This window comes from Manis pentadactyla, chromosome 11 (genome assembly GCF_030020395.1).
Source record: "Manis pentadactyla isolate mManPen7 chromosome 11, mManPen7.hap1, whole genome shotgun sequence".
Classification (NCBI taxonomy): Eukaryota; Metazoa; Chordata; class Mammalia; order Pholidota; family Manidae; genus Manis; species Manis pentadactyla.
Window position 1 is genome coordinate 29363383 of NC_080029.1, and position 26264 is coordinate 29389646.

At 48.8% G+C, this 26264-nt stretch overlaps 1 protein-coding gene across 5 annotated transcripts in view; it reads right to left on the reverse strand.

Annotated features, from left to right (window-relative positions):
- The window catches only part of RGS6 (regulator of G protein signaling 6), a 537833-nt gene that overhangs the window by 11435 nt on the left and 500134 nt on the right, over positions 1-26264 (reverse strand). For 4 of the 5 annotated variants that reach the window (XR_005030466.2, XM_036913306.2, XM_036913305.2 and 1 more), the window contains exons 16-17: positions 15317-15406; positions 11616-11669 (exon numbers count right to left, since the gene is read on the reverse strand). Coding sequence is in view for 4 of the 5 variants with exons in the window: in XM_036913306.2 (XP_036769201.2) it covers positions 11616-11669; positions 15317-15406 (144 nt within the window). In the remaining variant the exon portion in view is untranslated. The remainder of the gene's footprint in view (positions 1-11615; positions 11670-15316; positions 15407-26264) is intronic. The other variant, XM_036913310.2, reaches the window with a different exon arrangement.

Consider the following 26264-nt stretch of genomic DNA (forward strand, 5'->3'; position numbering starts at 1 on the left):
AGACACACACACACAGCTGCAGCAGGCATGCAATCCATGCACAGAGAGGCACAATCAGGTCAGCAGCATATGTTACCCGCATACCATACACTGAACACAGAGGTATTTATTAGGCAGGCAGCACATGCACCTGTGTATACAGCCGTGCACACGTTCATGAGCATGCTACACCCCAGGCACTTATATAAGCATCTCATGCAAGGTGCATAAGCAGTCATGTGATTGGCTGTAGAGCTTTACATCTGGCTCCTACGATGCCAATCTGACAAACACTGAAAACAGAGAGAATTTACCTTAAGATATATATCTATAAAACCTGAATTCTCCCCAGGAAAAAAGCCATTCATGTCAGTGGAAATGGTCTCCCTGTTTCTGTTTCTGCCAATACTACAGGCAGTAGAGGCATGCACCCCAGGGGTCTGGTTTAGAGGGATTTCAAAGCATCCCCTGCCACTTGCTTCTGACATCTTCAAGAACCTCACTCTGTGGTACATGGTTAAAGAAAGGGAAGCCTTTGTGATCTGGCAGATGGAGCAACCGGACTCGGTGAGGTTGGGGTGCTCGGGGTGGCCCCAGGCAGGCAGCCAGCTGAGGGGAGCGTTTCTGGGAAGGAAGGGTTTCGTGTGGAGGATTGGATACTCTTACTGTGGGGAGAACTAGTCTTGATTTGGGTCTGAAGGTAGGAGCTGCCTTAGGGACCTGCACCTCTGGAAGGTGGCAAATGCCAGATCTTGGCAAACATGCAAGATGTTCAGGTCAGCAGCGTATGTTACCCACGTACCAGCTCTCCCCACCTCCCAGCCCTGCACAGCTCCCAGCTTCCTAGGCAGTGCTTGGGGACCCCGAGAAGCTGACCACAGGGCAGAAGCTGGCCTGCTGGGCCACATAGTCTCTCCGTTCCCAGGGGAAGCAGAGAAACTAGCTCTCTGAGTGGATTGTAAAAATAAGCCAATAATAATAGCTGTCATTTACTGAGTGGTTCCATGAGCTGGCCACTGTAATGAATACATGTGCTTTGTACACATTGTCATATATGAGATACCCACATACCCATCCTGAAGTACAAAATAAATATAAGGATACCTACCTCTCACAATATTGTCAGGAATTAATTAAGGTAATAAGAGCTAAACATGGCTGCAAGTATCATAATAATGAAAATAATAATATGAAGAGTTAGACTTGAGCACATATACTACCAATACTATGCTAAGTGCTTTATGTATTTTTTCCACTTAATCATTTACTCTCATCTCCCTTTTACAGATGAGGAAACCAAGGCTTAGGAGAGCTGCCCAAGCCACCTAGGAAAGTGGTAGAGCTGGAGTAGGATTAAAGACCCTCTCAAGCCAAGCTCAGCATGGCGTGGACACCCACAATATAATGCTGTGTATCCCTGGGAGACGGCAGCCACTGCTGTTATGGCCTTATTTAGTGTGAACGCTCACCCTGTGCAGTGCCAGAGGCTTCCTATACCCATGTGGCAAGTGAACGACTTGCCTGGGGTCTATTATCAATATCAGGTGGAGAAACAGGATTCAACTGGGGCTGCCCATCCCTAACTTAGTCCACTTCTCTACATTCTGGTGGCCACTGAAGGGATGTTATTCTCGGGGGCAAAGCGGGCAGGTCATCGTCAGTGGGGGAGAGGAACGCAGTTGGGAGAAATACTGCTGCCAGGTTTTCAACAGCACTTAACCCTGGGTGGCTGGTGCTTCTTAGTCACACCGCGGATGGGAGCACCTGGCTACTACAGGGTGACGGGCAGTCTGCCCTGAGCAGGGTGGTCAGCCACAAGGAGCCTCGCAAAGCACGTGCCTGGTGGGGCAAGATGCACCTGGCTGTGCAGCCATTGGCGTAGCCCTGGCGAGCATGGGAAGGAAGGAGACAGGCTGGGGGCTCCCGTGGCCATCACCCCACCCACATGCCTTCCGGGCGAGCCTTCCCACAACATGCTACAGATCTAGGAATGATTCAGGAAAACCACGCTCGAGGACTAGCAAGTGATGGGCTCTGAAGCTGTGTCATTACCAAGGAAACCGCCATCAAGCATACGACTGCTGGATCATGATCACTCACAAATGCTAACAGTCGACTCCTTCATATTTAGAATTATGGATGCCCTGGAACCTGCCAGTATCACCCATGATTGAGAATCCATCAGAATTTCCCTTCTCCTTTTGCTGCAGATTACAGGGTTGAATAGAGCTTTGCGGTGGCTGCTCTGTCTCCATTTCTCAGTTTTATCTGCTATGATGTAAAGGCCAGGCCCTCTTTTCTGCTTGACGGTCTGTCTTTTCCCATTAGGCGTGGGGGTTCAGATAAGAATTGAACTCTTGGTGCAGACGAGAAAGGCCACGGGCATGGTGTCAAACAGTTCTCCAACTCTGTGAAAAAGTATGGGTGCCTCTGTCTCCCCAGGCCACTCTCTCTCCCTTACCTCTTATATCCAGGCACCAATCATGTATGACAGAGTTTTAAGGACTGTCTAAGGCAATATAGTAACAATCAACTCTGACTGGGTTTTCTTTAGCTTTAAAAACCGTCTTGTTAAAACTTTGCTGACTTTACCGGTATCGCCATGTTTAATGAGATGCCTCAAGGAATTTGAAAGCAAAAGATGAGGAGAGGAAGCTGTAATCATCATAATTATACAATCCTACGCGAAGTCCAAGAGAGAGGGGGAGTGTCATTTACAATTGGGTTGGTCCCCAGGACAGCTGGAAAGAACGTGACAAGAGAGCCCTTCTGTTCCCCCGATTTGGGCTGAAGGTGAGTCCTCCAGGCAGGTCCTGGAAGAGGTGCCCAGGAGGGGTGGTTCTCCTCAGTCTGTGGGCACTGGGGGCATGTTCTGTGCCTGGCCAGGTGGAGACAATTTTGGGGCCAGCTTGCCTATCTGGAATCTGCAACTGGGTTTGGGTAAAAGGCAACTGGCATTATTATTATCATCTTGTCTGCTCTCAACAAAACATCCTTTTTGGGTGGGAATGATGAAGACCAAGCTTTCTCCAGTGCAGAGCCAGGGTGGCCCCCACACATGCCCACCCTGGCTGTGTTCAGCCTCCCTGTGTCAGCGGGCACCTGTGTCCTCTGCTCGCGGACCTCCTTTCAGGCATTCAGGGAGGGGCCCTGTTGCCCAGAGCTCAGCTGCAGTGGCAAGTGGCTTAAAAAACCCTCAACGAAACGAAAGCAAGGCTGGCCTGTGGTGGACAGTAATTCCAGCCCTTGTCAGTTCTGCTTTGTGTCATCACCTGGCTTTTCCTCCCTCAAGGCATGGGCTAATCTGGCTCTTGGTCCTTCTCCTCCAATCTCAGCGAACTCCCTCCATATAATCCATTCTCCTTTTCCACTGTTTACTTCTCAACCACAGAATAAAATGCAGTAGGATCCATTTAACAAATATTTAAAGCATTAGAGGATCCCAGTTAGAAGAGATGATGGAATTCAACGCAGAAAACTGCTCTACAATATCCTTGGCCATTCAGCTCCTGAACATTTCCAGGGAGCTCATTGGCACTTGAAGCAACATATTCCATTGCTGGGAAGTTGCTACTCTTGGAGTAATCTTCAGTAGAGTGACTCTTCCCATATCTCCTACTGATTTGTTCTAGCTTTGCCCGGAGCTCTGCAGAAATGTCCACTCACTTTGGAGGACATATATGAATACATCTCATGAGAGTTACCTAGTCTCCTTAGGGGCTACACAAAATCTTTATCTACTTCAGTCTCAATTGATACGGCTTCCACAGACCCCAGTTATTCTCCTCTGAATTTTCTCTAGATTGTGAGGGCTCAGAACCAAGAGTCAAGATGGTCTCGAGCAACACAGAATGTAGTGGACTGCATCCTGCTGTTGCTTATATTAAGTTTACAGTCAACTAAAATCCCAGAAATTTTGATTACTTGAATTACAGTGAAGGCTACAAATGCCCTCCTGTAGTGGTGAGGTGAATTGTTAAAAAAATTTTAACTTATCTACCTGTTGTTGACCCATCATCTCACCTGAAGGAGCTATGTTTCAAATGTAATTCCATTACCTACCAAAAGAACAATACCTTCCACATTTGGATTTTTGAATGCGATCAGCATCCAAGTCATCAAAAAGGATGTTGGCAGGACAGAGCCGTGGCCAGACCCGTGGCCCACGACCAGAAACTGCCTTTCCAGTTGGCATAGCTCTGTGCATTTGTCCTCTTATCGGCCATTCAGACCCTGTGAATTTCTTACCTAATTTTGGACAAACACAGAGAAAGCAGAGGTAGAGAGGGGGAGAGAGGACACAAATGGATATTATTTTCAACTTTATTGCACTAATAACAGTCCAGAAATAAATATTCTTTGGAGCAGGGGGTGTAGTTATGATGGTCTTCCACAAAGAGCTAGGCTGAGGGTATGGAAAGTTCCTGCTAAACATCACACCAGGGAAGGCCGTGCCTGTTCGGGGCCCTGGCGCCACTGCTCAGGTCCCAGTGATCTGACTGTGATTCGGGAGAGAGGAGGAACCACCAGCGGTTGGGCCCTGTCACTGCCGGGGTGGCTGTGCACTCCCACCCTTGCCCCACCTTCCCATCTGCTAGGGAGCCACCGAAAGGCCTTTCACTGGCCTTCAGGTAACATCACCAGACTGAAATCCCCATTGTTCTGAGCTCTTCTCAGCTCCGTGGCAGTGTCCCATTTAGCATTCTGCCTTATAGCAACATTTTACAAACTGTTCCTATGTAAGGATTTAGATCCTGTCCCCCTTCCGGAATGCTGAGTTTCCCAAACTCAGCTCCGAGCAAAGATATTCACTTGTTACTTGATAAAAGGGAAGCCTTCCTAGTTGTTTTCACCAGTAGCTCATTTTGGGGGAACTCCATGACAGTCTTACTCTGAGGCCCTGGAGGCCTTAGCCCTTGAGTGCTTTGACTGCTAACTCTCCAGTGTGGACGCAGGCAGAGCTGGGTCTCTTCTGCCTGACCTTGACATGCAGCTTTGTTCCCGTCCTATGCTCCTGCTATTCCAAAGCCTGACTAAAAGAGAGGAGGTTTCTCTCTCCTGCCCCTTCATCCCCCTGGCAAAACTGAGGCAGATTCTGTCCTTTGCAGAAGTGGGTTCCCTGTCCCCTGAGAGGTCTGCACTTCCCGCTGTTCATCCTGCTGAGGGCCCTGCGGTCACTCTCACCCTCTGGTCTCAAAGGACAAATGGGAGCCCATGACTGTTGCTGTGTGGCTGCCTGGGGCCAGGCACCAGGAGTCTGTACAACTGAGAAGCCCACAACCCCATCAACCACTTCTAAAGTGAGAGCTCCCTCTAGAAGGACATCTTTTCTGAGTAGGGGGTGGGAGGAAGGTTCTGTTATGGCAAAGGGCTGCAGGTCACCTCCCGAAATAGATTCCTGCCTGGCACATACATACGCAGTTTGCCCCCAGCCTGCCTTGCGGGAGACTGGCAGGGTATGCGATTTGGATCTGAATCAGTGGCTGTAAACACACAGCTGTGCCTTTCTGCCTCAGAGGAGCTTGATTTTCACTTGACTGCTCGGCACACTAGGGTCTGGGGAAGGCAACAGAGGGCCTGTTTGGGGGAGAGGGAGGGCCGGAGCGGCTTTGCAGAGCCTTGCTCACCCCATGTGTGGGGAGGCTGAGTCACTGCTGGGCTTGTTCTCTGAGTGGGAGCTCCGTGGGGAGAGGGTTTTTGGCTGCTGTGGGCTGACAGGTTGAACCATCAGCTGCAGCAGCTGGGGCTTCCTTCTTCCAAGAGAAGTGGCAGGGTTGAGGGCCAAGTTTTCTCAAAAATGACAACCTCTGACCCTTTTTGATAAGTAAAGATCTCACTTTCCATCCCATTCCAGACGACCCCCCATCCCCTGCCATAGAGAATCACTTTACAACTGTGTCTGCTCTGTATCCTACCAGCCAAGCTGATTCAGTTGTCCTACACTTTATAGTTTGTTTATAGAAACAGACTTTTCCATTTTCATTTTCCAGGAAGATACAAAATTGTAATATTAAATATGCTTTTTCAAACTTCCCTTGGAGCCAAGATGGAGAGGGACCAGAGAAGGCAGCCTACCATGATGGTCACCAGGAGAACCAACTCACACAGCCTCCGTTTGCCCATCTCTAAGAGGACCAGGGCAAGCCAGCCCAAAATTCCCCAGGGAAGCAGACAGTGTGGTAGCAGGTGAGCAGTGCAGCAGTGCTGAGGTCCCCAAATGCTCATGATCCATTCCTTCCCATGTCCCACAATGCATGAGGTGAGGTACTGGCACCCACACGGGAGCCCCATCTTCTGCCCAGCTGACCCACCCCCACCTCCTAATGCATGGCCAGCCGGGCTTCTCTCCCAGAAGGGTGGGGACTGCAGAGCTGGGCAGGACTGACCCTGTTCCTTGTGACCCATCCCTTCCTGCCCTCCAGAGGTCACATTGTCTGAGTGAAGCCTGAGCAACAGAGCATGCCTGCCACACTCCTGGTTCTGCAGGTGCTTTATTCTTATATCCTTGCCCAGGGTTTTCAAATATACACCCCTTTCAATGCTACCCCTGGTTTAGTTCCTGGCCTCAAAGGTTGGCAGCCATTTCCCAATCAGGAAGGGAGCTTCTCAGTCACTCTGAGAGATGATTAGCACAATTCAGAAACCTTTGGATAGAGAAAAGCATGGACCCACTCCCAGCTGGAAAAATCCATACAGATTATTTAGTTGAAGCTATTGTACTTAGGAGAAAACCAGGGTGCAGACAGGGCTGGTGATCTGCCCAAGCTCCCACAGCCAGTAAGCTGAGGCTGGAAGCCGGAGCCACTCTGCCCAGGAGCTGCTGAGAGTTTCACAGAGTCCTAGGAGAAGAGAGGCAGGCTTTCATCTTTCCTCCCCAAATACTACCAAGGAAGTCCACCTCCATCTCTAGACAGACCAGGGTTTCACTCCTGCTGGATGTTAGGGCTCTGAGATGGGAGAGTCTGGCACTACAGTCTGGGATCCAGTGGTCCCAAAGGGGCTCAAGGACTGTTGCAATCAAAGCTGACCTGGTGTGGATTTTTAGCCAATAGTCCCTCTCTAGAAGCCTGAAAGGACTTTTTTGACTGAGGTCAGGCCCTCTGGGGCCTCTGTTGAGTCTAGGTACTGAGAACATTCCACGAGAGTGCATGGCTGTTGCCCCTGACACGCCGAGGGGAGGAGGAAGCCACCTCCTGGGGACAGGAGTTGCTTGTGCTGCATGGTCTGAGCACCCTGGTGGCTGCCCTCTGCCTCACTCTCCGGGAGCTGCAGCTTTCCACCTCGGGTGCAGCACCTGTGCCTGGGGCTGGGGGCTCTGTGCTGCAGAGCTGCCTGGAGAGGAGGTGAAGTGAGCTGCAGGCTTTCTAGCTCTCACTGGCTCTTTCTTGACTTTTGGCCAGAGAGGAAGGAAAGCGAGGGGAAGGGAGAAGGCAGGGAGAGTGGGTGACAGCTAGCTCCCAGAGCGTCCTGGTCACCTGGCTTTCCCGCGGCATTCCCCAGCAGGCTGGGCAGACTGTCATGCGGATGCCACTTGGCGCGTGCTAAGGCTCCCTCAGCTCCGGCGCTTGCATTTTCAATTCCAAGGAGCAGCTTGACAAAGCTCAACTGCCAGGTCCTCTTAGGAAGTGGATGGATGCCTGGTCTGCATCTCCACTCTCCTCTGCGGCCTCTAGTGCTTGCTTAGGCACCAAAAGCCCCATTTCCCATTTTTGGGGTTCAGGGCTACAAATGATGAAGTTCTTAAGAGGGCAGTGAATATGTCCACTGAGCTCCCAGTCACAGGTGTCCAGGAAGGCTGAAGCCAGCATCCTCGGGGCTGCCATTCCTCCCCCCTCAAGTGTGTTGCCCCCATGGCCTTTCCATAGAAATGTGCATGAAGAGTCGAGGACGTTCTCTCCAGGTTGGAGTTCTCATGAGATGACTTCAGCCACCAGCCAATAAAACACCCAAACTGCTGCTGGTGAGCCTCAGCAAAAGGCCCGTTGCCCCCCTGGCCCCCCCCCGGCCCCCTCCCATGCTCCCTCTCGGCCAGTCAGCCCGCGAGGTCCTGCCGCCTGTGGTAGGCCTGAAGCAGTGAGCATTCCTGAGAGAGCAGCGGCACAGTGGGGCCTTCAGCTCGGGTCCCCCTCATGTCTTCACTGTCACCTGCCAACTGCAGCACCAGGAGGACGGCAGGCTGGTCAGCACTGAGAGGAGGAGCCCCCTCCTCCCTGTAGACAGTAATGCCTGGGGCTTCCCACCAAAGAATCTGAAGAGGAGATGGAAGACGAGGCAAAGGGAACCCCTGGTGATAAGCCAGGTGTTTGCTACTGTGGCTTTCCTATTTTACAGCCACTGTGCAAGGACGCTCCTTCCTGGACAGGGCTAGGGAGGGGTTGGTCTATTCATCTGACCTGAGGCCATGTCTGGCCCCTCAGCTTGAGAAGCTCTTATGTGTTAAGCTCTCAGGCTGGGACTCCTGGGACCAGGGCCACCATGTATGCAGTTGAGGGTCAAATAGGGGTTGACCTGTGCTTTGCTTGGTCAGCTGGGCACCTGTGGGGCTGGGCCCTTCAGAGAAAGTCCTGCTGTCTGTTTTAAATAAAGGTGCAATATGGGCTGGTTGCACCATGCCCTGGAATTTGTTATATTTGCTTCTGAATCTGGGCCTTCCCTGTCAAATCAGCAGGGCTTTATGCAGGCTCTGTGCCTCCATTCTGCCAAACCACACCATGCTTGGCACAGTATATCCCCAGACATTTGGTTTGTGTATTAAGTTCTGGGTGATTCAGAATAAAACTTCCATTGGAAGGAGAAGCTACACAAATCCTCTATTGGGGATTGCAAAGTCCCTTCTGCACCTTATCCAGCAAGGCTCTAGCAGCTTCCAGGAGCCACATTAAACTGTGTCCTAGGACCTTATGTACAAGGGTGCACCTGTAGCCTTCAACAGATAATCCCTCCTTGTCATGACACACCATGAAACTTGGCAAATAGTCGTACTTTATCAAGAAAAGAAAGGACACTGGCATGAGGGAAATTCTGGATTCAGATTCTGTCTTCATAAGAAGCTAGCTGACCGAGTTAACCAGCCACCTGGACAGACATTTCTGCCACCAGTTCAATCCTAAATGGAAGCTGGCCTCATGTCTTTGGTCCATGAACTGCCCGGCTTCACTCCATTTTTCCATTTATCCATTGCCATGTAGTTCCATGACCGGGAGAGGCCTTGTATACATATTCTCCAGCACCCTGAGAATGCTATCGAGCTAACCTTTCATTAAGTTTTCTAGTTTGTAGTATGTAGCAAGTGAAATATTCATGTAGACCTTCTTTTAGAGTAATCAGGTCCTTTACATATATCATATCCAGAAAATGGCTATTAACTTGCAAGGCATGTAGGTGGGTTGGTTGATTTTGTTTGATTAGAACACTGGGCTGTTGAGCCCAAGTTCTTGGCTTTCTGCCTCAACTGCTCTGAGAGTTGCCACTATTCTATGGCCCCAGGCTATTTCCTCAGACTCAGCCACATCCTGGGGAATGTGGTATTACCCCAAGAGTACAGGAGCACGGATAGATCAATGCAAATCCATCTCCATCTCCACCACTGGAACCAAAAAATCAGAATGCACCACCCATTAGTCTTCATAAAAAACAGCAGGGAATTTTTTTTTTTAAGTTTGGGCCTTTTATCATATAAATCCTGAAAGTCTCAGGAGCTTGGGAGGATTTTCACTTTCAGCTGGCCCTCAAAACATCTCTGAGTTCTCCCACATGCACACTTGAGACGCTTGGAAGGTGTTTGGTGCTTTCTTGTTCCAAAGGGTTTGTTAATAGATGGTGGAGAACCACTGAACGAACACCACTTCTGGGCTGAAGACACATCGATAGATGCTCTTCACGGATCTTCACTAAGATCATTCTTGCCTTCTCCCATACCCACCTCTCATGTAAAGCAGTCAGGAGATATTCAGAATTTTGTCTGATACGAGGGCTCCTGCCTCACACCCTCAGCCCACACCGTCATCCTGAAGGCCTCCATGGGGCTGTGGAGTTCAGCTTCCCTGAAGTTTGAACCTGACAGTCCAACATGCCTCCCACTCTGGGCTTATCAATAAAATCCCTAAACATCCTCTCGCCACAGCACCCAGGATGGGTTCTCACCACTCTCTCTAGGGCCGCTGGGGGTGCAAGAACTCCCTTGCCTGTGACAGCCTGTGGCACCTTCTTGGTGGGTGAAGCCACATGGCCACGCAAACCAGCCGTGCAGACAGACAGGGGCTGAGTGGGCCTGGCAGTCCGCATGCTCTGAGGTCTCATGGGAAAAGACCACAGAAAGAGAGAAGACCAAAGAAGGGAAGGGAAGAGCACCCATATTTTAATTGCCGCCTACCAGAGATACTGTGATGTTTACATCTAGCAAATTCAAAATAATGTTTAAATTCTGTTAAAATGCATCCCAGCTATGACAAGTAAATGACTAGGTTGCTGTCAACCCAGAATCCTTAGAATTTATGGTAAAAGGATGAAATAAAGATACTAATCACACAGTAGTCAGGCTGACAAGGACTTTCCTCTTGCACAGAGGGAGGGGAAGGCAAGTCCACATCAGTGGGTTTCCGCTGGGAAGGGACCCGTGGCCAGTTCCTTGAGTGGGATCCCTGCTGCCCGTGGCCGTCTTGGTTCCCTCTGGTTTGATGTTAACAGTGCAGGCTGGGCCCCATGAACTCAGCACTTGCTTTTGACAAGAAAGTGAATGTGAGGGATTGAGTATGTCCTGTGCACCCAGCCCTAGGCTCAGATCTTGGAGAGGCGGCCTGGAAAGGGGAGATGCCACGGGGGAGACCTGCTCATTCAGCATTCTCCCCTGTTACTGTGGTCCCCCCTAGACGCCACTGTGTGGTGTCTACTACCCTCTCAGTTGCATGTGTGTTGGCATAAGGCCATTTCCCTACCTGTGGCCTGCCTTCACTCCTTGTATCAGAATCAAGGCCTGAGGATACTGGGACAGTGCAGGGACTTGTTTCTCCCTCCACCCCTTGGCTACTGCCTCCTCTCCCGGTCATGCTATGCAAATGGGGCTGATGGGGGCTGTCAGGGACATTGGAACTCATGCAGAGGCCACCAACACACGCCAGCCAGCCCGTGTCACTGGAGCCCACGCAGCACAGCCGCCTTCTGCACACGCAAAAGCCGTCTACACAGCAGAACCAGCTCGCGATCCATGCCTGCGTGATTGTCAGAGTTCATGGAGGGAAATTTGGATTGGTTTTTTGAGGAGCTATGGTTCTGAGCCAATTTGTTTTATGGTACAGTTCGGTGGCCTCCTCCCTGGGCTGCCGCAGAAGATGCACCAACCACGCAGCCCCCAGGCCACCAGGTTCCTTCCTCCCCGCAGCCCTGAACAGAAGGTCAAACATGAGGCCCAAGGCTGGGCGGTTGTGTGTGCACCTTCTGCAGAGGGCTGCTTGGTCTTTTGCAAAACCATCCCTAGAAGAGAAGCCGCAGACACTCGCAAAAGAAAAAGGGTGTGTTGAGGGGGAAAGCACTGGACTCCCTCCCACCCCAAAGGTAAAGACAATAAAAACAACTGAAGAAAACAAAACAAAACGAAAAACCAAAAGAAACATTGAGGGAAGAAAACCAGCTGAACTTACCACACTGCGAGTGAACTTTTCTAAGGAAGTTCTACGACCTTGCTCACTTTCTGGCTTCAGGGGGGAAAAAAAAAAGGTAGGGAGAAAAATACAGAAAAAAAAAAATCTTCAGCTTACATGTGGTTTTCAAACAGCAGCAGCGGCAGCTAATGAACAAGAACGAAAGCAAACAGTGGGGAAAAAACGGGCAAAGAGAAGCAGCCAGTGCTGTGTGAGAGTCAGTGGGAGAGGTGGGGATAGATGCCCAAGACACGCACTGCCTGCCGGGGCTGAGTAGAGGGGTGGGAGCTGGTGAGGGGCCACTGCTCATGCCTCAGGGCTCAGCGTAGGGGCCATGGTGGCTTTGCCCAGAGCCCACAGCAGTGCTTCTGTGCTGGAGCCCCTGGCCCTTATGTCTCGGGGGCCACAGGCAGTCATCTGTGGCCCTGGGTGGGGATAGAACAGACTCGCTCTGAGGGCTGTGTGTGCGCTTGTGCATATGTGTGTGTGTGTGTGTGTGTGTGTGTGTGTGTGTGTGTGTGTGTTGGGGACATGATGATGAGATGTCAGGAAGTGGTCATGGGCCAGGTGAGTCATCGACTCCTCCAGGAGTCCCAGACACAGCCAGAAGTTCGCTAACTTGAGTGACTTCCTAATGGCTCCCTAATGATCCTCATTCTGTGCTCGTGGAGAGCCTACCCAAGTCCTTTGCAATGACAAAGGTTCTTGGACCTCAGAAGGAGTGCCTGGAACAGAAAATGCTCCCTGAGTACCGAGGCAGGTGACCCTTTCCAATGTCTACTCACAGCAGGCTACAGAGGCTCTGGACTACTCCGGGGAAGCCTTAGCTGAGGGTCCCCGGCAGGGGCAAGAGGCAGAAAGCCCTTGACCGTCCCCGAGGCCTTGCCACTCACTATTCCCAGAGGAGAGGACGTGGTGCGCACCTGACCCTCTCCCCAGGCCTCCTGCTTTCCCAAGGGCCTTCAGGAGAAAATTATACCCCAAATACCTGCTAGTTTATCCTGCAGTCCTGTTCCAGGGTCCTGCGCCAGAGACTGGGAAATTCGGAGAGCACACACCCTCACATGGACACACACGTGCACACACACACCCAGCAGATAAAGGACACTAGGGAGCTGAGGAAGCAGCCAGATGTCCGTGAGCCTGCAGGATGTGCTGAAAGCGGAGGGGGTGGGCAAAGGGTGGCCACTGTCTGTGTGGACAAGGTCAGGGGGCTTCCCTGGCAGTCATGCCCATCACCTCAGCTGGCTGCCAGAAGACAGGACATTGCAGAAGGAAAATACAATACAGTCAATATGCCACCGCAGAGCCAGGCCGGTCTTTCTCCTCACACAAGGAACTGAAGGCTCCATGCTCAGCCCTGGGCACCATACCCAGTCTCCACTCTGGGGATGGAAGGGCTCAGCTTCCATCCAGTGGCAGCTTGGGCAGCACACAGCTGGCTCGAGTCAGGCTGGTTGTAGGCCCTGCGGCTGGCATCCTGTCCTTTGGCTACTGAGCTGCTGTTCACAGAGGGTAGCCATCAGCCCGACTCACTCGGGTTCTTCTGCCTTGCATGGGCCCTCTAAACTGCCCTGGAAAATCACTATCACTGGTACTTAATGGTCCCGGAGGAGCCCTCAATACCTAGCTTGCCTACCCTTCGAGGACCTGGTTCGTCAGCGACTAACATTAGCTTTGAAATTATTAGGATAGGAAGATGAATTAGGGATGAAGGATCAGAAAGCTGTGCCTCCCCATTCCATTAGGGGCCTTTCTCAGCAGAGAAGTGAGGTGGATTCCTATCTCCTCTCTTAGCTGGAGCTTGTAACTCTCACATACCTTTATGAGCTGCACATGTATATCCCATGGTAAGCCCAACCCTGAAATCAGAATATTCTCCAGGCCTACCTGAAAGTGCCGAGTTACAAATCCACACCTGGAGACTCTCAGGGAGAAATAGAAGAAAAAGTAGTTTTGGTCACTGTTTTTGGAAACAACTGCTGGATATTGAAAGGGTGCTGGCATCTGCAGGAGCTTACTTTGGGGGCTGGAAGGCTAATTCTCCTGAATTTCATTTGTCACATTTCACAGGAAGGCCATTGGTTCCCCCCTCACAAGTGACCTCTGAGAAGTATTGCTCTTACGGGTGGCCTTGCAGGCACCAATATCTCAGCCCCATTCCCTGAGCTGGGGGATGCCTTCCCTTGGTGCTCAAACCTGCAGGGCATCTGGGTGTGTAGACAGAGACGGATTACTTAGATTACCAGAGCCTTAGAATTTTCCCCAAATTGTAATCAGCTCAGCGGCCTGAGCCACAGTGAAAAAGGAACACTTCTTTGACCTTCTCCCATGAGATCTGGGCTGCAGACACCAAAAGTCTCTATAACTTTTCTTGAAAAAATGGGCCTCCGAGACTTTGCAGGGGTATCGGCCCTCTCCATCAGAGCCCTGCCATCTACATCTGCCTGCAGGGGAGCTGGCAAGAGGCCAGGCTTCACATTTTCCATCGTAGCATTGACACCTGAGGGCAGGTGTTCAGGCAAGAAGAAAGCTAGAGTTCTGACAATGTGGGTGGTCCAGGAGTCTTTTCTCTTTCTCAGACCATCAGGGGTGGTCTTAGGGCTACCCAAGGGCAGGAGAGTGGGATATAAAGGCTCTTCTAGACTCTGGAGTTACACGGTACCAACCAGATATGCAGACAGAATCCGGGCACATGAGGTTGACAGCACACAGAGAGAAGGGCTGTGTGGCTGGAAGAGAAGCCTGACAGAGCGTGTTGATGGACAAACATGCTTAGGGACTGGGGTTGGGAGGCCTATGGGGGAAAAAGAAAGGGGTGCACATATTCCTAGGTGGTGTGGCATGGGAGCTGTGGGATCCGGTGCTAGGAGAGCCACCCTTAAGCATACAGGGGCCTCAGCTCAGAGCTGAAAAGTGCAGAGGGCATGCAGGCATGCTAGAATCACAAGCCATCTCAGCTGCCTCCCCCTTCCCAGAAGCCCCCTCTCAGCTCTTCCTTCCCTCCGCTCAGAAATCCAGCCGAGTTCATCCTGGTCTCAGTCACCCCTCAGCGCCTGCATGCTGAGGGTCTCTGGGCTCTCAGATCCAGACGCCAAGGGCTGCAGGAACCATGATATAATTCTAAGTGGAGGAGGAGGAGGGGACTAGGATGCGGTTACTTCTTGGTTAAAAGAAAAGGGAAACACTGTGGGCTGGGGGAGGGGCAGTAGGGGATGTCAAGGATGGAACAATCCCAGGACGATCTCAGGTGCCAGACTGCCCCCATGGAACCTGTAAGGGTTCCTATCCAGTAAGAGGGCTGCCCCAATCTCATACTCATCTCTGAGCTGGTCAGGGAGGGAGCATCAGTGGTGCGGGAGCTGGACCTTGCAGTGAGGGGCTCGCTCTGGTTTCCTAAGGGATTCCCTGGTGTCACTGCCATCTCTTGTGCTGAGCCACTGTGGCCTTAGTATCAGGTCACACTCCCCCCTGCAGAGGTAATGGGGACATGGAGTAGGATGCCACACCCTGGACCTTGTGGGTGGGCTGGGGTGGTGACAACCCTGTTTTCCATTAGAGTGGAAACAGATAGAGAAGGGAAAGAAAAAAGAGAAAATAAATAAAACCCAAGGAATGATATTCCCTTTTCACACCAGCAGCAAGCAGCAGGCAAGGGTCAATAGTGCTAAGAAAGGCAAGCCTGCCCCTCCCAAGGATACCTTCTTCTTGGCCAGCAGCAAGTCCTGGTAAGCATTTGACCGGAGGAAGCGGGCATAGCTGTCACTCTTCATTAGCTTGTAGATGTGCTCCTGGGAAGGAAAGAGGCAGGAAGACATAAGAACCATCACCCAGAGCTAAAGAAGATTACAACCCAATTGGCTACTGTTTTAGGAGAGGAACAAACCAAGGTATGCTTGTATGTATCTAGCATCATACTACGTGTTTGTTTTGTTCTGTTTCCCACTCAGAAACACAAACAAAGCACATTTTCTCTCTTAGAGTAAAAGATCCTGAGGATCATGCCCCAAAGGCTTTGTAATTGGGCCTTGGTGCCATGTTGGGATGCAGTATTGCTTAATAATTAAAACCACAGGCACAGCAATAGGAAGAACAAACTACGGATACATGCAACCACTTGGAAGAACCTCAAGGGAAATGGGATTGTGATGAGTGAAAAAGACAACCTTCAGAAGGTTACCCACTGTGCGATTCCATTTATATAACATTCTTGAAATGACAAATTATAGAAACAGACAGCGTATTAGTGGCTGCCAGGGGTTAGGGATAGGATAGAGAAAGGGAGGGAGGTGAGGTTATAAAAGACAACAGGAAGGACTACATCAAACTAGAAAGCTTGTTCACAGCAAAGAAAACCATCAACAAAACAGAAAGGCAACCTACCGAAAGGGAGAATATATTTGCAAATGGTATATCCAACAAGGGGCTAATGTACAAAATATATAAAGAACTCATACAACTCAACACCAAAAACACCCTACAAATAATCCAATTAAAAAATGGGCAGAGGACCTGAATAGATATTTTTCCAAAGACATACAGATTGCCAGCAGACACATGGTAAGGTGTTCAACATCACTGATCATGAGGGACATGCAAATCAAAACCACAATAAAATATCACTTCACATCAGTCAGAATGCCTAGTATCAAAAAGATAAGAAATAATGTTGGTGAGAATATGGAGAAAAGGGAACTGTCATGCACTGTTGGTGGGAATGTAAGTTGGTGCAGCCACTATGGAAAACAGTATGGAGGTTCCTCAAAAAATTAAAAATAGAACTATTATGACCCAGTAATTGCACTTCTGGGAATTTACCCAAAGAAAACAAAACCACTAATTTGGAAAGATTTATGCACCTCTGTGTTTACTCCAGCATTATTTACAATAGCCAAGACATGGAAGCAACCGAAGTGTCCATTGACAGATGAATGGATAAACACACAGTGGAATATTACTCAGCCAAAAACAATGAAGTCTTGCCATTTGTGACAACATGGTTGGGCCTAGAGGGTGTTATGCTAAGTGAAATAAGTCAGAGAAAGACAAATACCATATAATTACACTTATAGGTGGAATCTAAAAAACAAAACAAATGAATCAAACCAGAAATAGACTCTAATACATAGACCAAACTGGTGGTTGCCATAGGGGAGGGGGAGGGAGGATGGGAAAAATAGATGAAGGGGATAAAGAGGTACAAACTTCCAATTATAAAGTAAGTCATAGTGATGAAAAGTACAGCATAGGAAACATCGTCAATGATATGGTGATATCCATGTATGGTGACAGATGGTAACTACACTTATTATGGTGAGCTTTTAGCAATGTATATAATTGTTGAATCACCATGTTGTACACTTACAACCAGTATAATAATAAAAAGGACATTAGGAAGGATTCTTGTGGTGATGGCATAGCCCTCTATCTTGACGCATCTTACACATGTGGTAGAGTGGTATAGAACTAAATACACACATGGGTATAAGTAAAACTGGGAAATCTGATAAACTCTGGATGTAGCAATGTCAATACCATGGCTGAATATTGTACTATAGTTTTGCAGATGTTACCATTAAGGGACACTGGATAAATGGTACATCTCTGTATTATTTATTCCAATTGCATGTGAATCTAGAAGTATCTCAAAATAAAAAGTTTAAAGGGAGAAATGCCCTTCCCATGCAATAATGCAGTTGGGCCAGTTGAGCACATCAGGGCTGCCACCTCATTCTAGAAGGGTGCCCTTGGCAAGCAGATCGTGGGGCATGCGGGCAAATATGCCAGACCTGAGGCTTACCTCCAGGAGGGGTGGATGCTGTGGTGTGGTGCCCTCTCTCCTCCTGGGTCCCAGAGAACTTTACATTTTGGCCTTGGCAATGACTTCCACCCTTGACTTCCAGCTAATTCTTACAGGCTCATGAGCTCTTCCTGACAGATCTGTCCTCACTAAGAGCAGGGAAAGCTTGGTTCAGTAAGAGAGGGAGCTTGTTGATTGAAAAAGTGTTCTTAATCATTTGAAATGGAATGTAGCTCAGTTGCACAGGGAAGTTTGGCTGTCCCAAGAGAGGACCTGTTAGAAGGGAGGGTGGGGAGGACACAATTGTTGGGCAGAGGCTGGCCTGGTAGAGGAAGCATCTTCCTTGACGTACACTCTTTGTTCATTGCATGAAGCTGGACAAGGGCCCAGATTCTAAGGGGAATGGAGAGCTGGTCAGTCAGGAGAGAATGGTCAGCTGAGAGGCTGGACCGGTCCTTAAGGACCTCTTTCTCCAGTGCATGCTTTCCAGGGGAGAGGATGAGAGGGGAAGGCAGAGACCTTCCCTTAGCTGGGGAGCACTTTTTAGAGATACCTGGCTAGACTGCTGCTGGACCCCAGAGGAATCTGGGGTAATGACAAGGGCTTGCCAAGATCCTCTCCCTTCCCACGTAACGGAAATGAAGGCAGAAAGTAAGAACACCTTGGCCACATGCGGATCCCTCTCCATGCCATCTTTAGCTGGGCCACAGGCAGACCTATTTGGGCACCAGCTTCATTCTTCCTGTGGTGTCCCCTAATGAGAATGGCCAGTTAATATTTACAACCCACCTAATGGGAATGGGCCTCCTCAAGGAGCCAAGAGTATTAAAGAATGGCTTGGATCTGAAACCTCCTTGGATAATCCATATGTGTTCTAATTTAATAAACTCAGTGAGAACATGCCAAAGTGTTTTCCTGCAAATTTCAGACCAAAATCCAGCTCACTCTAATTTAAGTCCTTTGAGGGTGGAAACAATATGTTTTTATCTCATGTCTGTGTGTATGTGTGTGTGTGTGTATGTGTGTGTGCGTGTGTGTGTGTTATTTAGTGTCCAGCACTGGGTCAAATGTTCATGGAAATTACATTGTTTCTGGGTCCACAGAAGGGTTTCTCTGAGTTTTAACATTCAGCAAGTGTGCAGGCTCGATACTTGTTTTGGTTTATGATCAGATCAATTCCTGCTCTCTGTATGGAAGAATCGTGGGGATCACATTCAACTCAAAGGAACGATGATGGGGGCCTCCTGGCTCCTCCCCAGTGGCCCAGGCCCCAGGATGAAGCACATTGTTGGTCCTCACACTCATCTTTGTTTCTTTAAGTTGCTCTGCACTTAAACCTTAGGCACAAATGTTAGCCCAGAAGGAAAATGACTCTCTGTCACCTCCTTGTCTCAGGCATCACTTCTGTCTGGCCAGCAGAACCAGGTGGCTCCTGAGTCATCCAGAGAGGCCTGTCCCTTATACCTACAACTTCTCCAAACCCTTCTGCAAGGCAACAGGTTCCTGCTGCTCCTTCTGACTTCTCAGAAGAATCTGGATCCCTAGGTGTTTCTTAAAAAATACCCTCCTGCTGCCCCAAGAGCAGTAAGGAAATGTCTCCTCGCCCAGTCCTGCTGGCCTTGGCAGCAAATTTCACTCCTGAGCCAGCTAATTCTTCTGGCCACATCGTGGGCAGGAAAAACATGGTCCATTAAAATAAAGAAATTGTCAGTTGAAGAGCAGGATAAAACAGATGTCTAAATATTTAATCACAAAAATATTCAGCAAAATATTTATTGAGCATCTACTAGGTGCCAGGCCCTGTGTCAGGCATTGAGATTATAGCCTGAACAAGGCAGAAGAGGTTCCTGCTGTCATAATGCTTAGATTCAGTAAAATCTTGCCTAATAAGGCCAAGATTGATGCACCAGGGTGATAGACTTCTACTATCAAAGCAGTCTCAGATTTAAGCAATTATTTAATTTTGCTTGGCTCCTTGCAGTGGGCCCATTCCCATTGGTAGGGTTGCACCCTGCTTTATAAATACGGGGGCATTTTTGAGCTAAGGGCTGTGAATAGGTGTACATGGATGAGCTACCCTGCCAGAGGTGGGGAATGGTTGTCCATCAACCAGCAGGATCCTCATCCTCAAAGTAGGAAGATCTGGGCAGAGGGAAATGTATTTCTCACTTCCATGGAAGTGAGACGTCCATACAGAGAATGTAAGGAAATATCTGGTCTTGCCACTGGATATCTGGTCAACCAGAGCAAGAAGGCCAATGTGGGAGCAGAGGAAGGAACAGCAGGCAGTGGTGGGTCACTCACTGGAGGTTGGTGTGGGTCAGAGGAGCAGTTTGGGCCCCACCGTCATCCTCTCCGTATCATATGGCAACTCCAGAGCCAGAACCAGCGTGGGGCATGTGGGAGAAAGTAGGGAGTGAGTATACGACCTGCGGAGGTGGGCTGCCTGAGGATATCTTATTCCGCCAACTCCATTCTGGCCCTTGGCCGGTCTCACATCCCCCTATGAGGACCAACCACCAAAGCAGAAACAGCAGATGCGCGGCACAAGTCTGAGGAAAACGGGACCAGAACCTCTGCGGATCGTGCATGCCCCCTGCAGGGCCCGGGACTTCATGCCCCTCTGGCCGGGTCCTCCTTTCCCACAGTCCACAGATCCATGACTCCTCTCCTCCCCCAAGCAAAGAACTGGAGCCTTTGATGTACCCAGTTATGGAACTCTGTTCCTTCCTCCTTGCCAGCTTTGTCTAAGAAACACAAAGACAGTAAACAGGGGGTGGGTGAACAGAGCTCTGAGGTTTTTCTGGGAATGAGAATTAAGATAGGACTCAGGGTCTTTGGCTAGTTCCCAAATGCAATGAGTTTATCACTGCCAGGGACAGCAAGTGTACAAAGCTCTTGGCAGTGACCTCTACTGATTTATGAGAGGTTCTGGTTTGTTTCCCCTGCGCTGCAGACAACCAGTCTTAAGGGAAATGTATATCCAGAATCTGCAAAGAGCAAGAGAGCCACCGGTAAAACCAGCAAGCCCCCACTGGGAGGATTCCCAAGGGGCTAGAGAAAAAGAAGTCTGTTTTTCTCTTCCTGGCTTTGCTTTTCCTTGTCTTTTCTAGTCTTCTCTTTCTCTCCCTCCCCTTTTTCTTCCCTCCTTCCCTCTCTTTCTGAAAAGAGATGAATGGGTTGATGATGAACAAGCAGAACTACCAGGGTCCACAGCTACCTTCCTGACAGATGAGGGTGAGGAAGCTTTTCCATGGGTTGAGAAACTGGTGCTCTAGGGTCCCAAATCATACTGAATTTTGCAGTCACACTTCTCAGTGAGGTGTGAACCACACCTGTAGTGGTTGACAGTTACGGAATAGGATGGCACCCTGATAACACTCCACCCTCATTTCCCTTCTTGGGCCTGGCCCTGGGATGGGGAACTGGGCTTTCCTGGGATGCTAAGGTAGAAGCAGAAATAACTGGAATCAGGAGAGTCTGAGACACATGTGGGTGTGGGAGCTGGAGGGGGCGAGCAGTGCAAGCTGTCTCCAAACTACACCTGCTACAAATCAATGTTTTGCTGTGACAGTCCTCATTTGGAAATCTCCTTTATTTTTAGACAAAACACAGTAACCCTCACAAGCATTGGGGAAGGTAATCAGACAAATGCCTGGGGCCTGGGGCCCTAAGCAAGCTGGAGCAGCTGAGCTGCTTAAGGACACCCTTATGTTCTTCTCTTTGCTGTGGGTTCCTGAAACAGCTAAGATCTCATTTCCCAGCTTTAGGACATCCACCTAGAGGGGGAAACCACTCATCTGGTGCATTGCACATCTGCCAAGAGCCCTTCTTGAGATTTTCAAGTGTCCTATCTTCCTTTTTGCAGATGTATGTGCCTCATCTCTGCCCTCCATGTCCGTGCTTCCCGGAACAACATCTGGACTTGGGAGCCATGGGTCCCTTGGAGGAAGGTGAGGCTGGGAGGCAGAATGTGATGTTGCTGTGTGGGGTGGTGGCAGGGGAGCTGGGCTGGGAGCCAGAGTCTGGGATTCGGGTCCTGACTCTGCCCTTGCTCAGCTCTCTATTTCTGCCTGTTATACAAGAAAATGAGGAAGCATAAGTGAAGGCACTACAAAACGATGTGCATGTAGAATAATAATAACCAGCCTTCGTGTTGTGACTGTGCTTGCCAGGGGTGACACGGGGATGAGACCAAAGACTGGAAGTTGCCTGGGATAGGAGGAAAGGTGAGGCAGAGCCCAGCTGTGTTATTTTAGTTGGTGCTGTTGTTTGCTCTGAATTGGGGTCTAAGTTTAAACAACCCCATTTTATGGAAGAGGATGCTGAAACTCAAAAAGTTTAAGGGACTTGCTCAGGTACAGAGCCAGGATCTGAACCTAGAAACGTGTGACCCCAAAGCACATGCTCTTTCCTTGCAACATGCTGCTTTTCATTGTCCTTAAGTTGGGGTTTTGGGGGAGTCAGTGCTGCATGACTGAGACAAGTCAAGCCTTCAAAGTGTGGCCAGCAGAAACGTTAGGTGCATCCTCTCAAGTCCTAATCTGAGTCATGATGGTAGTAGGTGCAGCTGCCCCCCCATTCCCTTTCAGAAACCTTTCACTACCACTGTTGTCAGTGATGGCAATGGCTGAGTCCCCCAGGTGGACATAGGCTCTGGTTTCTCACCTTAAAAGTGCTTTCCATACCAGCAGGAAGGCTCCGAACTGGCACAGCCCTGGGCACTGACTGGAGCCCTTGGGAAGTCAAAGAAAGTCACCCAGAAGATCCCCAAGTCTCACCTTTCAAGAGACTCTTGACGATCTTAACCCCAAGGTCCTCAGACCTTAGGCATGGTTAGCTGAAACCTGGGGAAAGTTAGCATTTGTTTCAACGTGGGCCCTGCAGGAGGACAGAGGTAGGACAGCATGGTGCTAAGGAATTGATGTGGATCCCAGCTCAGCATCTGCTTAACAAATACAGAAGAGGAATGTGGACAGTCCCCTGAGGGAAAGATAGTAGCTTGTGTCTTCAAGGATATAGCTTTAGATGATCATCCTAGGATCATGTGGATCTTAAAGGAGAAGGCCCCATTTGGATTCCTTTGTCCTTCTAAGTAGGACATGGGGGCCCCTTTTCCCATGTAATGAAGCATTCAAGTCATAAGAGAGTGTCAGAGTAAATTATCTTTGAGTAAATTGCCTTTACCCCACAGAGCATCTGTATAAATACGTTCAATTTAACTGGCCAAAGGGCACAGTAATTTGATGTTGTTTAGCCTCTATTCTTAGATAAGAGTAGCTTCAAAGACAGCTTTGCATATTGCCTTTTACCTACCCAAATACCACGGGTATTAACTTAGACAAGTGGTTCCCTTTTCCTCTTCAAAGTCACGGGGTTTGGTGCAAGTAGCTGTGCTCTGAAGCATCAACAAAGACATGTTGGAATGTAGTTCTCTGACGCCTTCTCTCCAGGAACTACTAGTCTGCGTGGTAACACACAGAACCAGATCACGAACAACTGATTTGTTCTTTTCAGAATGCATCCCTCCCTCTGCTATTCATCTCCCTAAAATAAAACCACCCACAGAATAAAATGAGTAATTCCTGGAGCAAGCAGTGCTGTGGCATTCTTTAGTAAAATATGTCTGGCATGGGAAGTCTACCAGGAAATGCCCTCCAATCAAGGATTAATATCAGGAAACTTGGTGCAGTGTTGTGATACAGGCACACAATGCTACCACCTCCACCACTGGAGCAAAGATTAACAGCTTTCACCAGGCGAGGAGGACCTCTACTCTGAGTAATCTGGGACAATCATAAATGTGTACTACATGGGGTGCTGGCTGTTAAAACAAAACATGTTGGAAGCCTTGTGTTAATTATCTTTTAGGTAGTAATAGAAACTTTTGACTAGAGGCTTCTTGTCTACTCAAGGTGGGTGTAGCCTTGCTGGTATATTTCTCATCTATTTCATCACCCTGACCTTATTTGGCCTTTGAGGTTGCCCTTCCATCATTCTGTGCATGGGCGATAGTCAACTAGGGTTTTAGTAACTGAGATTGAGGTCTGCTTAAGGGAAGGGACCCTCCTATGTATCTCTATATTCCCAGAGCCTAGAACATCTGGGCTTAGTGGATATTAAGTTTTGCTGAATTTGGCATATTGTAGAAATTTAATTTAACCAGTATTTATTGATCACTTACTACTGTATGTACTCCCCAAGGTTGTTTGGCACGATTTTGCAAAGTGGAAAGCCAAGGGAGAAATCGCCCTTATTTTTTGTGATAGGTACAGCTGAGAGTGTCACAATTCTGTACTGAGTTGTCAAGGAAAATTTTTTAAAGCTCAATCAACCATATGCAGAGCAGTACTTTGGTAACAAAGGGACTTATTAAAGTTAAAGAAGGCTAAATTCCCACAGTTCCATCAAAGAACTTCCGAATCCAGAAGTGCTCTGGAAGGCTGACACGACAGGCGTTGGGTAAGGTGGGGCATCTCAGCAGCTACTGCAGGTCAGGAAAGCAGTGGGGCCTGGCCAGCTGGGAAGTCTACTTGGGAACCTGTAGGGACCAAAGCCAACAAGTTGGTCTGCCCAATTCAACTGTCAATCCATTTGACAGACAGATTTCCAATCCAATCCAATTTCAACAAAGTGTTTTCTTGGACCTGTTTTGTTTTGTTTGTAAAGAATGATGTGCTCTTAAACAAGCTCTGCCTAATGTCAAAAAACCACCTAGGCCTATTTCCTTTGCAATTTCCCTCGGTATAGAACTTCATAACCCAGGTTCAGGTCTCCCAGCTGGAATAGGAGAATGAATGTGCATAAATGGATGGATGGAGAGATGGACAGGAGATTGAAAAGACCCAGTGATATAGTTCTTGGAACATCTTTGGATACTCTGAGACTTTTAAATTAAAGCCAGGCAGCTACTGCACCTCATATCCCTCCTACAGCCTGTGGAGGCTCTGGAAAGAGGTGAATGCCCTAGGAGGAAGACTTAGGTTTCCAATCCTGTGGTTTCATTCTCTCTTCCAAAACCCACCAGCAAAGCTTTCGACTGCATGCCCCGAGATCCAGCTCTCTCTTGGCTCCAGATCTCTCTGCCCACCAACTTCTGATTCATGCTCTTCTAGTCAAAGCCTTCCATGCTTTCCTTCTGTCTTCAGGGTGAGAAAAGTTCAAATTTCTTAGGCTGGCCTTCAAGACCCCCAAACTTGGACCCTGTACTCTTTTTCTGCATTTCCACCCTGCCTCCCGAGACCTCCAGAACACTGAAGCCATTAATTTTTGTAAATTCACAAGTATGAATATATAGCACGCTTTACTCATTCAAAGAATTTTCAGGATTTTTAGCTCATCTGGTTTCTCAGCAATCCTTAAAGGGCTGTAGAGAAGACATCACCCCCATTATACAGCCAAGAAAACCAAGACCCAGAAGGTCAAGATCCTTGTCTGAGACCACATAGCAAGTGGGTGGCAGTGCAGGTCCTCTGATGCCCCATGGTTGAGGGCAGAGAATTCAATCACTAGCCTGAAGAACTGAATCTTTAAAAAAATAAAAATCAAGCCCATTTTTCTTTTTTTTTCTGCCCTCATGAGGCAGAATCTATGAAATTGGAACAATACAGCAAACAGCTGAGGGCTATGGTCACAGCCCACAGACCTTTATGGAAGATTTGGTCTTGGCCCAAATTTTCGAAAAAGCCAACTGGATCAGCAAAACACAAGTGCACATGCTGGGCCCATGCTGACAGGGTGTCTAGTGAAATATTTCCACAGGAAGCAAACACAGGCAATTACCTTTGCTCTAACAATGACGTCAAATAAAAAACAAAATCCTCAGAGTGTCTGCACCCCATTCCCAGTCCCCATTTCAAATGAATCCATAAACCTGGCTGAGCCTTCACTCCAGCTATGGACCCCAAATGGTAGGGCACACACTCACCCTGCTGTTGGCATTCTGACCACTGTGGGGGGCTCGTGAGAATCATTGTGACCAGCTGAGGATGCTGTCCAGAGCTCCTGATCACAATTATGGTGGGGAGAGGGGTTTCCAAAAGGCTTAGGGGCCACCATTCCCACTTTGCAGCTGGGCACACAGAGAGCCAGATTAAAGGACGTATATGTACAATCTTAGACAAAGTATATGCAGGTCAGGAGCCACCTGTTTCTCCAAGTTTCAGAATGACAACCGAGCCCTCAGCATTAACAATCCAGGAGCAGTGTGATCTGAACAGTAGACTCTTGGCCAGCAAGTAGGGAGATTTGAGCACAAGTTTTGGGTGGTCATGAGCTGCTAGGGATTTTGACCGTCTTTCCTTACCTGGAAACTTCTGAGTCACACCTGTGTAGCTGGTGCAGGCAGTGGTGCTGGCCAGGAAGGGTAAGGCAGTGTCAGTATCCCTGTATCATGCTACTGGCTGACTTCTCACTCCACTCCGCAACATTCAACCCTGATGCAGAAACCTTTGCACACTGGGGTGCTGCTGTTACCGCACCAAGACGGAGTCTCCTCTGATCTACTCTCTCATGTAAACAGAAGAGTAACCATTCCCAACCCTCTTTCTTCTTTCTGTTTTTCTTGAAACATTTCAATGGTTTTCATGATATATTGTACAGCCCATGGCTCAAATCTGACCCACTATTTATTTCTTTATGTCCTGTAAGGTAAGAATGGATTTTTTACATTTTAATGACTGAAAAAAAAATCAAAAGAATCATATGTCTTGGAAAATTATATGAAACTGAACTTTCAGTGTCCATAAATAAAGGTTTTGGGAACACAGCCACGCCCACTCACTTATATTGTTTACATTGTTACCTCGTTACAGCATAGCTGTTTTCATATGGCAGGCTTGAGTACAAAT